At 42.8% G+C, this 13,264-nt stretch overlaps 1 protein-coding gene across 1 annotated transcript in view; it reads right to left on the bottom strand.

Moving 5' to 3' along the window:
- LOC138674698 (extracellular calcium-sensing receptor-like) overlaps positions 1 to 10,833 on the bottom strand; it is a 32,011-nt gene extending 21,178 nt beyond the window's left edge. The window contains exon 1 of the mRNA XM_069762514.1: positions 10,697 to 10,833. Within this exon, the coding sequence (XP_069618615.1) occupies positions 10,697 to 10,833 (137 nt within the window). The remainder of the gene's footprint in view (positions 1 to 10,696) is intronic.
- Between the last annotated feature and the right edge of the window lie 2,431 nt (positions 10,834 to 13,264).

The following is a 13,264-nucleotide window of genomic DNA, read 5'->3' as shown; positions in this document are numbered from 1 at the left end:
GATTGACACAAATGAGACCACATTTTGCAGATTTTTTTTAGAAAATTAGTAAGTAAAATTATAAGCATTTTATCTCAAGTTAACATGAATCTACATATCTTTCTTAATTTTCATCATGTACATTAACCCCTTCATGACATGCGCCGTACTAGTACTGCGCATGCCGTGTCACCCCCTTTGATGTGGGCTCCGGCGGTGAGCCCACATCAAAGTCGCGACATGTCAGCTGTTTTGTACAGCTGACATGTGCGCGCAATAGCGGCGGGTGAAATCGCTATTCACCCGCCGCTATTAACCTGTTAAATGCCGCTGTCAAACACAGACAGCGGCATTTAACTACCGCATCCGGCCGGGCGGCCGGAAATGACGTCGTCGCCGACCCCCGTCACATGATCGGGGGTCGGCGATGCATCAGGAAGGTAACCATAGAGGTCCTTGAGACCTGCTGGCCTGCTGTGAGCGCTGTTATGTAGCTGAGCCGATCAAGTGGTGCCAGCTTCTAGCCTCCCATGGAGGCTATTGAAGCATGGCACAAGTAAAAAAAAAATGTTTTTAAAAATATGAAAAAAACATAAAAAATATAAAAGTTTAAATCACCCCCCTTTCGCCCCATCCTAAATAAAACAATAAAAAAATCAAACATACACATATTTGGTATCGCCGCGCTCACAATCGCCCGATCTATCAATTAAAAAAAAGCATTAACCTGATCGCTAAACGGCGTAGCGAGAAAAAAATCTGAAATGCCAGAATTACGTTTTTTTGGTCGCCGCGACATTGCATTAAAATGCAATAACGGGCGATCAAAAGAACGTATCTGTGCAAAATGGTATCATTAAAAACATCAGCTCGGCACGCAAAAAATAAGCCCTCACCGGACCCCAGATCACGAAAAATGGAGACGCTACGGGTATCGGAAAATGGCACTTTTTTTTTTTTTTTTTTTTTTAGCAAAGTTTGGAATTTTTTTTCACCACTTAGATAAAAAATAACCTAGTCATGTTAGGTGTCTATGAACTCGTAATGACCTAGAGAATCATAATGGCAGGTCAGTTTTAGCATTTAGTGAACCTAGCAAAAAAGCCAAACAAAAAACAAGTGTGGGATTGCACTTTTTTTTTTGCAATTTCACCACATTTGGATTTTTTTTTTCCCGTTTTCTAGTAAAAGACATGGTAAAACCAATGGTGTCATTCAAAAGTACAACTTGTCCCTCAAAAAATAAGCCCTCACATGACCATATTGACGGAAAAATAAAAAAATTATGGCTCAGGGAAGGAGGGAAGTGAAAAACGAAAATGCAAAAATGAAAAAGGGCCGCGACTTGAAGGGGTTAGGAGACAAGCTTAAAACTCCTGAAAAAATAAACATTTTCCGGCCTGCATCATAAAGCTACACCAAATTCCTACTTACATTGAGCAGGTGGTCCTGGGTGGTTTCTCCGTGAAGGATGTTAGGTGATAATTTGTGGCAAGGTGAAGAGGAAGCACAACTCCTAGTGTAATATTTCCTGGCTGTGAGAATCCATGAAGCTCTGAGATGTCCAGTCTACACGTCTGTCCATTGCAGTAGAGAATTACGTAGGATATGGTCATGTAGTATAGGGCTCGGTGAAACGTGACCACCATGATTTATTTTGGCAAGTTCATTTACTCCTTCTATACGTGGCATCAGAATGGGACAAGTAGCTAATGAGTCATAAACAATTTGATTCATTTCTGCCTAACATGGTTTTCTTCTCTTCCAGACTCCTATATTTCTTTATATCTTCCTACTTACATTGAGCAGGTGGTCCTGGGTGGTTTCTCCGTGAAGGATGTTAGGTGATAATTTATAGCAAGGTGAAGAGGAAATAATAATGAGTAGATTTGGTCTATGACAATTCCAAATTTATTGAAACCTTCCAACCTATCAAAGAAGCCTTGCAGAAGAACATTTCAATGTAATTGTTCAGTTGAGGCAACCTCCGATGCTCAGAGTTGGCCGAAAGTTTCCATATCATTGACCCAACACTTGTCTTGGAATTCAATAATTCAGTTGAGAAAGGATTCAATGACGTGCTGCCCCAAACTACACAATCTATTAGTTTTGAAAATAAAAGTGGGTTCCTGTTTTTTAACAAGAATATTACTCATTAAAGACATTGTTGGTCGTCTCTTCCATCAGTGTGACTTCCATTGAATGACAGCTGAGGCCAAGTACTTTGGATTGGGATTAGTTTTCAATAATCTGACCATAAGATCTTGGTTATATGGTTGAGTGTATGATTTACTTTAGAAGTAGGAATGCTTTATATTATATATGGATGTATAACGTGAAAAAGAGGATATTTATGGTGGTGGATAAAATTCAGTTGGCCAAAGAAGAAGCCACCTAAGTTGTCTAAAGCATACAATGTGGATTCTCGTGGAGTGTGTCGCCACCTTACTTCTTCTTTACATCCTCTTTTTATACAAAATCTCTCTGTACTCAAGGGTTTCATATTAACTCCTTTGTCCTACTCTTGCCTTATTGTAAGTATTTTTAAGGGAGATTTATCTTTATGTCAACATCAGACAGAAGAGTTAAGGATTAATGGATTCTCCATGGAACAATTCATGTAAATCAAAAGTCCCTAGAAATTAAATTACTCAGATGTCATGGTACAGGATTTCTCAGCTGTGGTCTCTCAAGGGAAAAAGTCAAACAGTAAAATGACTGCAGGTGAGGTTTCACGTGAATGCAAATTTTCTGGTTAATTGAGATTTTCATCAAAATTTCAATTAAAAAGTGTGGAAAATTTTCAGATATGCAATACGAATGTAAAGTTAAAGTTCTCAAAAAGAGAAAACTGGCTTCCTGACATGTAATAGATTTACACTGGAGCGAATAGAGACAGTAGAGGCCCCTGTGCAGGACCAATATTTAGGCCCTTTGCAGTCCAGTAGCTCCTCATAAGGAACAATTTCACCTGCTTCGGAAGTGTAAGTGAGTCCCCTAATCTCTTGGCACAGGTTTCACCAATGGTATGTTCACCACTGCATTTACTACGTAACTGTACCCTGTAAGGTTTGTTAAAGGGAACTTATCAATAGATTCAGGCTGTCCAATCTATGATTGCAATAAGGTAGGTTTTTCTCTGAAATGCTCCAGTAGTTCAGAGAAAAGCTTGCCGGGAACTACAGGGAGAGACATAACCCATCCTGATTCAGGTGATTGACAGGACTGTCCTTTTTTACACACGTTATACAACTGTCAATGAGCTGGAATGGGGAAGAGTGAATCTGGCCAGGAGCCTTAATGGACTAATCAGGTCTCACCTTATAGTCTCTGGTCGGCTATTCAAACACTGTGGCATTTCAGAGAAAGACATCTTTCAACTAGTCTCTGGCTTATGCTGCCAGTGGTTTGGGAAAAATGCATTAAATTATAGGTTCCTCCAAAGGCTTCCAGAGTTAAAATACAGTATATTTTGTGTGGCTCCAGATTGTCGAATTCTATGAAAAGCTAATGGACACCATTGAGTTAGGAAGTACAGCATCCCTAAAAACTCAACATAAAATGAAAAAAATCCAAATAAAACCCTGATGAAAGAGTTTAAACTTTTGTGTGACCAGTCCACATGAAGGTCTCTGAGGAAATTTCCTTAACCACAACATAAGTCTGAATTGGTATTTAAGCCACCATAGAGCCCAAAACACTTGTCACAATTCCTCCTCTCAGTGTGGTGTGTGGCAACTTAGGTGTCCAGTCTGTTGATGAATTGCCTGGAACAGGCTGTCAAGAGAGGTGGTGAGTTCTTCAATGGAAGTCTTCAAACAGAGGCTGGACAGACATCTGTCTGAGATGATTTAGTGACTCCTGCATTGAGCAAGGGGTTGGACCAGATGACCCAGGAGCTCCCTTCCAACTCTAACATTCTATGACATGTGGGCAGTGCAAACGGAAGAAGCCGTGGCATTTTCACATGGTTGGGTCCAATAATTATCAATGTTTGGGGTTATAAAGAACTTTATACTTTGCTTAATAAAGAAACAATAGCTTTTTCATCAGCCATCCAAAAATAATTCACTTAATCAGGGTGACAAAAAGAAGTGATGACTTCTCAACTAGAAGTGAAAAAATGATTCCTTTTTTTCATATCAGCAACTGGTTTGAAAATCACAAAATGATTAGGCTATTACAAAGGCTTTTTATCAACAGGGACAAAAGTAATCACCATTTTTTGGAGCTAAAACAGATGCACTGATTTTGAATGTGAAGAAGTTATGGCTTCTAAACCAGAAATGAAAATTTTTCTCATTTTAGGGTCGGCAACTGGATTGCTAGTCGCCAAATGATTAGGCAAATACAAAGGGTTTTTATCAAGCTGTCTAAAAATTATCCCCTTTTTTTTTTCTGGAAACAATACTGGAGAACTGATCGAACATGCAGAAATAATGAGTTATTGTCACCGAGCCTTTCAAAAATTTGACTTATTTATAGAAGTGATTCTTAAGGGGAAATCAAGCAGAATGTTTTTCAGCATCAATAGTCATGTCTAGCATTATAAAGTACAGTGAGCAACATGTGGCCCATCAAGTAAGTTATATTGTGGTTCTGCTTCTGCCCTCTCAACTTGTTGCAGCTCTAATGCTGGCACAGGTGAACATTGCGTGCGCGTAACAGACAAACACTTCACAGAGCAGCTCACACACCTTAACCCGGTAGTGGACCAATTGGGACTCCATTTCGGAAGTTCAAAAAATTTCCCCATTTTGATTTTATAGCAAGGATCAAAGCGTGTGACTATCCAATAGTGGTTAATTTCTTCAAGTTAGTATGCCTGTCCTCCCAAAAGCATTGCAACATAGAGCTTGTCATACATGCCAGCATGACTGAGGGCACCATAGTTTCATTATCATAACCCCACTTTGAGAGTTGGTTGACATAACCAGTGTCATAGTCATCATCATTTTTGCTCTGACTCTCTGCCTCTTTCCCTGCCTGCACCAAGTCTATGTTCTCCTCCGCTTACATTTGCTGCTGATCCTCCTCACATTCCTTGTCCAAATGTGATTATTTATTCCAAGACAAATTACATAGATAATATTACGAATACCCCTGACTAATTTCGTCTTCTCTTCAATGGGCATTACATTCATACATCATTAAGCTGCCAATGCTGGATCTCAAAATTAGCCATGCTTCAGTTTGACAGGAGCAAGATGTGATCTGTCAATACTTTATGCTGTTCATGCAAATGTAGCAACATACAGTGGGGGAAATAAGTATTTGATCCCTTGCTGATTTTGTAAGTTTGCCCATTGACAAAGACATGAGTAGTCTTTAATTTTAAGGGTAGGTTATTTTTAACATTGAGAGATAGAATATCAAAAATAAAATCCAGAACATCACATTGTATAAATTATATAAATGTATTTTCATTTTGCAGTGAGAAATAAGTATTTGATCCCTCTGGCAAACAAGACTTAATACTTAAAAATGCTGTGTTGTTTGCGCTATGCATATAGTCTCCACCTTGTGATAACACAACTACCTATATTCAATAGAAACTACCCGTATTTAATAGAAATATCATAAAACAAATAGCAAAAAATCCACCCTCATAAAACCCAATCCTCACATGAGTACAATAATTATACATATACAGCAGTGACCAAATGCTGAGAATGTAAGCCAAGTAGTCCATGTACCGCAAAGTTGTCAACAGCTCAATTAAATAAACTGCATAGTGCTAGCGGTTGCCTTATAGATAGGCAATAACATCAGTCTCAAAAATGGAAATACGTTTTTGAATGATGTCCAGATGGAATCCGAAGCAAAACAGGAAGGAATTATCTTCAGGAGTGTAGTCCCGGCCGGTGACATACACCCCCTAAACGTCCTCACTAGTGGTGCGCGACAAGAACCGGTACACGCTCGAAACCTGTGGTGCTGCAGACGCCGAATAGGACATTGCGTGACGTAGAAAGTCACGTGACCATCCGAGGTAAGGAACGCTGTGAGGACCAGTTCCTACGCGTTTCGAAGATCTTCTCCGCCAGGGATGGTCCACTACAGACAGAAGTTCTCTTATATACCTTTATATTCCTTTGTCCACTCCAATAAGAAGCTGTATATATGGGAGGCTAGGTGGGGGTCAGAAGCTGTATATACAGGAGGCTAGGTGGGGCTCATAAGCTGTATATACGGGAGGCTATGAGGGGCTCACAGCTGTATATACAGGACAATACTTGATGGCAATACCCTTGTTGGCAAGCACAGCAGTCAGACATTTTTTGTAGCTGATGATGAGGTTTGTGCACATGTCAGAAGAAATTTTGGTCCACTCCTCTCTGCAGATCTTCTCTAAATTATTAAGATTTTGAGGCTGTCGCTTGGCAACTCGGAGATTCAACTCCCTCTGTAAGATTTCTATGGGATTAAGGTCTGAAGACTGGCTAGGCCACTCCATGACCTTAATGTGCTTCTTTTTGAGCCACTCCTTTGCTGCCTTGACTGTATGTTTTGGGTTATTATCTTGCTGGAAGACCCAGCCACGACCCATTTTTAATGTCCTGGTGGAGAGAAGGAGGTTGTCACTTGGGATTTTACTGCACATGGCTGCATCCATTCTTCCATTGATGCGGTGAAGTAGCCCTGTGCCTTTAGCAGAGAAACACCAGCAAAACATAATGTTTCCACGTCCATGCTTGACAGTGGGTACGGTGTTCTTTGGGTCACAGGCAGCATTTCTCTTCCTCCAAACACGGCGAGTTGAGTTAATGCCAAAGAGCTCAATTTTTGTCTCATCTGACCACAGCACCATCTCCCAATCACTCACAGAATCATTCAGGCGTTCATTGGTAAACTTCCGTTGGGCCTGCACATGTGCCTTCTTGAGCAGGGGGACCTTGCAGGCACTGCAGAATTTTAAACCTCTACAGCGTAATGTGTTACCAATGGTTTTCTTGGTGACTGTCAGGGCCGCCATCAGGGCATTACTGCCCTGACTGGCATATTGGGCTCAGTGGGCAGAGGGGGGATGCATTGGGCTCCATCTCATCTGCTCACGAGGCCCCTACAGGCAGGCTAAACCGGACCCTTAGCGGCACTGCGGCAACACTATTGATGTGCGGGTGCGGGCCTGCGCCCGCACGTCAATAGTTAACAGCCACCAACCAATCGGAGGCTGGCAGCTGGCATCAGCAGCAGCACGCACGTTGTCGGTATCTGACATCAGTGTCAGTTGCCGGCAAGTGCGCACTTCTGCTGATTGGAGGGAGCTTCGTCTTCGCCGCAGGAGCGCGGCCAGGTAAGAAGAACTTTTTTTATTATTGAGAGCGGCGATCCGGGGGGCCCGGGGCAGAATACTGGACACACTGGGGGCAGAATGCTGGATCACTGGGGGATGAATGCTAGACACACTGGGGCAGAATGCTGGAGCACTGGGGCAGAATGCTGGAGACACTGGAGCAGAATGCTGGAGCACTGGAGGCAGAATGCTGGACACACTGGGGCAGCATTCTAGGTTCTTATTTCAGCCGGGTCCCTGACTGCATACACACAAAAACTCCTCGCCGGAGGTGCCAGCATTCTAGGGGCTTATTTCAGCCGGGTCCCTGGTCACAAACACGACCACACTGGCGCTGAGCTCGTACATATTTGATACTAGCGCATGACCGTGCGGTCATGAGAACCTTGTATAGTTGTAGCACCTACAGGACCTTCCAAGAAGAGCCAATGGAAGTTGCTGCAGCACCTGAGCATGTGACCCTAGATCTCCACTGAGAGATCTTGCCCTGGGCATGCTCAGTGTGTGCAAAGCAGGACTTAGACCCAGAATAGCCTGCTTGCCGCAGAACAGTGCAGGGTACAATAGTAAAGCCTGGAGAGGCAGCAGTAACCCTTCGCACAGTATCAGATTCAGTGAGACGCTGGGACCGATGTCTCCGCTGAGCAGGCTCCACTACGGCCGAAGCAGAATGTGAGACTGCAGCAGACATGGTTCGAGATTCCCCCTGTGCAGCGGCGGGAACTCGACTCCTAACACCTGGCCTCCCACTTTATAGAGAAAATAGTTAACATAAATCAGGAAATCCACTCCCAATCACCAAGTTCAGTGACTCCCATCCCTCCCTGCATTTCCCCTGGCTTACTCTCCGACTACATGCACTACTGACCCCATTCCCTCTCATCTCCTCCAGTCTCTCTCTCCAGTCGTCACAACTCACCTAACTACTATCTTTAATCTCTCCCTCTCCTCTGGCATTTTCCTGTCCTCCTTCAAACACTCTATCATTACTCCATTACTAAAGAAACCCACCCTTGACCCATCCTGCATAAACAACTACAGACCGGTCTCCAACCTCCCCTTCATCTCTAAACTCTTGGAGAGCCTGATATACTCCCGCCTTACCCGTTACCTCTCCACTCACTCCCTCCTAGACCCTTCAGAGTCCGGTTTCCGCCCCCTACATTCGATAGAAACTGCACTCATCAAAGTGACCAATGACCTTCTGACAGCAAAACGTAACGGTGACCACTCTCTGCTCATTCTTCTCGACCTTTCTGCAGCTTTCGACACTGTTGACCACCCTCTCCTACTCTCTAGGCTCCTGTCACTAGGCATTAAGGACACTGCTCTCTTCTGGTTCTCCTCCTATCTTTCTGACCGCTCCTTCAGTGTTCTGTTCCCTTGCTCCACTTCTTCTCCTTTTCCTCTCACTGTTGGGGTACCTCAGGGCTCAGTCCTTGGCCCCCTACTCTTCTCTCTCTACACAGCCCCAATTGGACAGACCATCAGCAGATTTGGCTTTCAGTACCATCTTTATGCTGATGACACACAACTATACACATCATCCCCTGACATTACCCCCGCTGTACAACAGAATACCACTGACTGTCTGTCTGCAGTCTCCAACATCTTGGCTGCTCTCTATCTGAAAATCAACCTCTCCAAAACTGAACTTCTTCTGCTCCCACCATCTACTAACTTCCCTAAATCTGACATTTCCCTCTCCGTGGGTGGCATCATAATAACACCCCGGCAGCAGGCACGCTGTCTGGGTGTTATGTTTGACTCCGATCTCTCCTTCACCTCCCATATACAATCTCCTGCCCGCTCGTGCCGCATACACCTAAAGAACATCTCTAGAATCCGCCCTTTTTTCACCATGGAAATAACAAAAACCCTGGCTGTCGCCCTGATCCACTCCCCCCTGGACTACTGTAACGCTCTACTAATTGGCCTCCCCCTCATTCGACTTTCCCCTCTCCAGTCCATCCTTAATGCAGCAGCCAGGGTCGTCCATCTGCTCTAATCATTACTCGGACGCGTCCGCTCTTCGCCAGTCGTTACACTGGCTACCCATTCATTACAGGATACAATTCAAAGTACTTGTTCTCACCCACAAAGCTCTCCACAAGGCGGCACCCACTTACATCTCCTCCCTCATTTCTGTCTATCGGACTAACCGCCCGCTGCGCTCTGCAAATGACTTTCGACTAACCTCTGCACTAATCCGTACGTTTTCTTTCTTGGATTTTATTATGCGCACCTATGTGCAAAAATACTCACTTTGCGTCCCTATGCCCAAACAGTCTTCTTTTGTTCCAGAAGCTTGATTTATCATCATTCTATTGAGCACATAATTTTTTTTTATTATTAAACATCAATAAAGATTTATTGCTAATCTTCTATTTTGTGCATTTTATCGTCGTACCTCTAGACATATATTTGAGGTTGTGTATATTGACTTGATTAAAAACATGTTGCTTAAACCAGTCCAAAATTAGGAAAACACACACATCCCTTCTGGCATAAAGGGGAAACCAAAATAGCATACAGTACAGTCTGCGTGGCTGCGGGGTTTGCAGACAAGGTCACTTCTCTTTCGAGCACAGCTCTGAAGATCTCATCTCAAGACACAACGAGCATTGAATGAGTCTAATGGTTCCACATTTACCTTCTGGACCACACCCTGGGGTGGAGATGTGGTGAACAGTCTCCCACCCGCTTTTCAGGTGTTCACAAAAATCCAACCATTAATATGGCCAATTAACCCCTTTCAGCACTTAGAATGCTGGAGCACTTTTTCCAGGTTCATATCACTGAATGACACATATTTCCTATCCAGTATTTTACTAGTAACCTTCTCAGAACGTTAATAATAAAGCTATGTTATATTTTTGAATTATTTATGATACAACTAGTATACTTGGTCTGCCCTTAGGCTCAGTGGTTTCAGACAAAATCTGTAAGTTTTCAGCTATAATGTTCAGTAAGCAGGGAGATATCAAGTGGGCGAGTTGCCGCTTGGTGCAAAGCAGCAACTCTTCTGTCATGGGGCTGTTCTTTTTTAGGTTTTCAAGCTGTAAAACCTTCTTTTACAAGTGCAAAAAGAAAGTGAGCAGTGGAATCCATAATTTGCCTTCTGCTTTCTGGGGATAAGGTATTTTTATTTGAAGAGGATTGGGAGGAGGTGTGGGAGGAGACAGATCACCACGACGGAAAGGAAGTCCAAATTGTTTCGCAACCCGGTGGAGAAAACAGACTTGGCTCCAAGTTGCAGAGGCCTTAACATCTGTCCCAAAAGCATTTACCCATTCTGCTGTGAGTCCAATATTGTCCATGGTCAGAGTTGTTACACCAGGAATCTATAGTGTAGCGCACTATAGACAAGTTCAGTGAGGGGCCAATGATCTCTTGCATGTGAAAAGAGTGTGAACACACCTTTCATCCAGGTATAATGATAATGACTTGGTATCTTCCAGTGAGGCTGAGCACACGCCATCATTTCTTAAAAGGCAACAGGATCCACAAACTTGTACGACAGCTACTACACCACCAGCAACTTGACTGGTTGTCATGTTGACTGGACGTTATTTGCGCTGCCGAAAATCCAGCACCTGTGTGTTCTTTCTGCCTTTTCCTCTCTGCACTGTTCTGCCCTTCTGTGTGCACTGTCTTCAACTTTGATGCATTTAGACGCTGAAGAGTCACTGTAACTTCCGGTCCCAGTGACCTTCGGTGCACAGTAAGGTGCAGAGGAGCGATGGCAGGCGGAATGCATAGACGCCGGATTTCCTGCCGCGCACATGACATCAAAGGCAAACAAGACAAAGGGAGGAGAAATCTTGTATAATGAAGACTGGATGCAGTCTTATCTTTCGGGCAGTGTATGCCCCATAGCCTGGAAGATCGAAGCTCTAAAACATGATCTTTATTGAACAAAGCATCATGCAGGAGACTTACGGGTATAACTAATTTCAGCTGTATACAATCTGTATGACCATATTACTAACTCTAAATGTCTAAAGGGTGACAAATTCCCTTTAACCCCTTTACCCCCAAGGGTGGTTTGCACGTTAATGACCGAGCCAATTTTTACAATTCTGACCACTGTCCCTTTATGAGGTTATAACTCTGGAAAGCTTCAACGGATCCCAGTGATTCTGACACTGTTTTCTCATGGCATATCGTACTTCATGATAGTGGTAATAATTATTTGATAGTACCTGCGTTTATTTGTGAAAAAAATGGAAATTTGGCAAAAATTATGAAAATTTTGCAATTTTCCAACTTTGAATTTTTATGCAATTAAATCACAGAGATATGTCAGACAAAATACTTAATAAGTAACATTTCCCACATGTCTACTTTACATCAGCACAATTTTGGAACCAAAAATTTTTTTTGTTAGGGAGTTATAAGGGTTAAAATTTGACCAGCAATTTCTCATTTTTACAACACCATTTTTTTTTAGGGACCACATCTCATTTGAAGTCATTTTGAGGGGTCTATATGATAGAAAATACCCAAGTGTGACACCATTCTAAAAACTACACCCCTCAAGGTGCTCAAAACCGTATTCAAGAAGTTTATTAACGCTTCAGGTGTTTCACAGGAATTTTTGGAATGTTTAACTAAAAATGAACATTTAACTTTTTTTCACAAAAAATTTAATTCAGCTCCAATTTGTTTTATTTTACCAAGGGTAGCTGGAGAAAGTGGACAGCAAAAGTTCTTGTACAATTTGCCCTGAGTACACAGATACCCCATATATGGGGGTAAACCACTGTTTGGGCGCATGACAGAGCTCGGAAGCGAAGGAGCGCCATTTGACTATTCAATGCAAAATTGACTGGAATCGAGATGGGACACCATGTTGTGTTTGGAGAGCCCCTGATGTGCCTAAACATTGAAACCCCCTACAAGTGACACCATTTTGGAAAGTAGACCCCCTATGGAACTTATCTAGAGGTGTGGTGAGCACTTTGACCCACCAAGTGCTTCACGGAAGTTTATAATGCAGAACCGTAAAAATAAGAAATCATATTTTTTCACAAAAATTAATTTTTTGCCCCCAATTATTTATTTTCCTAAGGGTGAGAAGAAATTGGACCCCAAAAGTTGTTGTACAATTTGTCCTGAGTACGCTGATACCCCTTATGTGGGGGTAAACCACTGTTTGGGCGCATGGGAGAGCTCGGAAAGGAAGGAGCGCCTTTTGACTTTTCAATGCAAAATTGACAGGAATTGAGATGGGACGCCATGTTGTGTTTGGAGAGCCACTGATGTGCCTAAACATTGAAACCCCCCAAAAGTGACACCATTTTGGAAAGTAGACCCCCTAAGGAACTTATCTAGAGGTGTGGTGAGCACTTTGACCCACCAAGGGCTCACAGAAGTTTATAATGCCCAACCGTAAAAATAAAAAATCATATTTTTTCACAAAAATTATTTTTCGCCCCCAATTTTTTATTTTCCCAAGGGTAAGAGAGGAAATTGGACCCAAAAGTTCTTGTACAATTTGTCCTGAGTATGCTGATACCCCATATGTGGGGGTAAACCACTGTTTGGGCGCATGGGAGAGCTCGGAAGGGAAGGAGCGCCATTTGACTTTTCAATGAAAAATTGACAGGAATTGAGATGGGATACCATGTTGCGTTTGGAGAGCCACTGATGTGCCAAAACATTGAAACCCCCCACAAGTGATACCATTTTGGAAAGTAGACCCCTAAGGAGCTTATCTAGATGTGTTTTGAGCACTTTGACCCACCAAGGGCTTCACAGAAGTTTATAATGCAGAGCCGTAAAAATAAAACAAAACTTTTTTCCCACAAAAATTATTTTTTTAGCCCCCAGTTTTGTATTTTCCCGAGGGTAACAGGAGAAATTGGACCCCAAAATTTGTTGCCCAATTTGTCCTGAGTGCGATGATACACCATATGTGGGGGAAACCACTGTTTGGGCGCATGGGAGGGCTCGGAAGGGAAGGAGCGCCATTTGGAATGCAGA

The sequence above is a fragment of the Ranitomeya imitator genome, chromosome 4 (assembly GCF_032444005.1).
Source record: "Ranitomeya imitator isolate aRanImi1 chromosome 4, aRanImi1.pri, whole genome shotgun sequence".
Lineage (NCBI taxonomy): Eukaryota > Metazoa > Chordata > Amphibia > Anura > Dendrobatidae > Ranitomeya > Ranitomeya imitator.
Note: the sequence above shows the minus strand (reverse complement) of the source record. Positions and strands in the feature narration are given on the sequence as shown.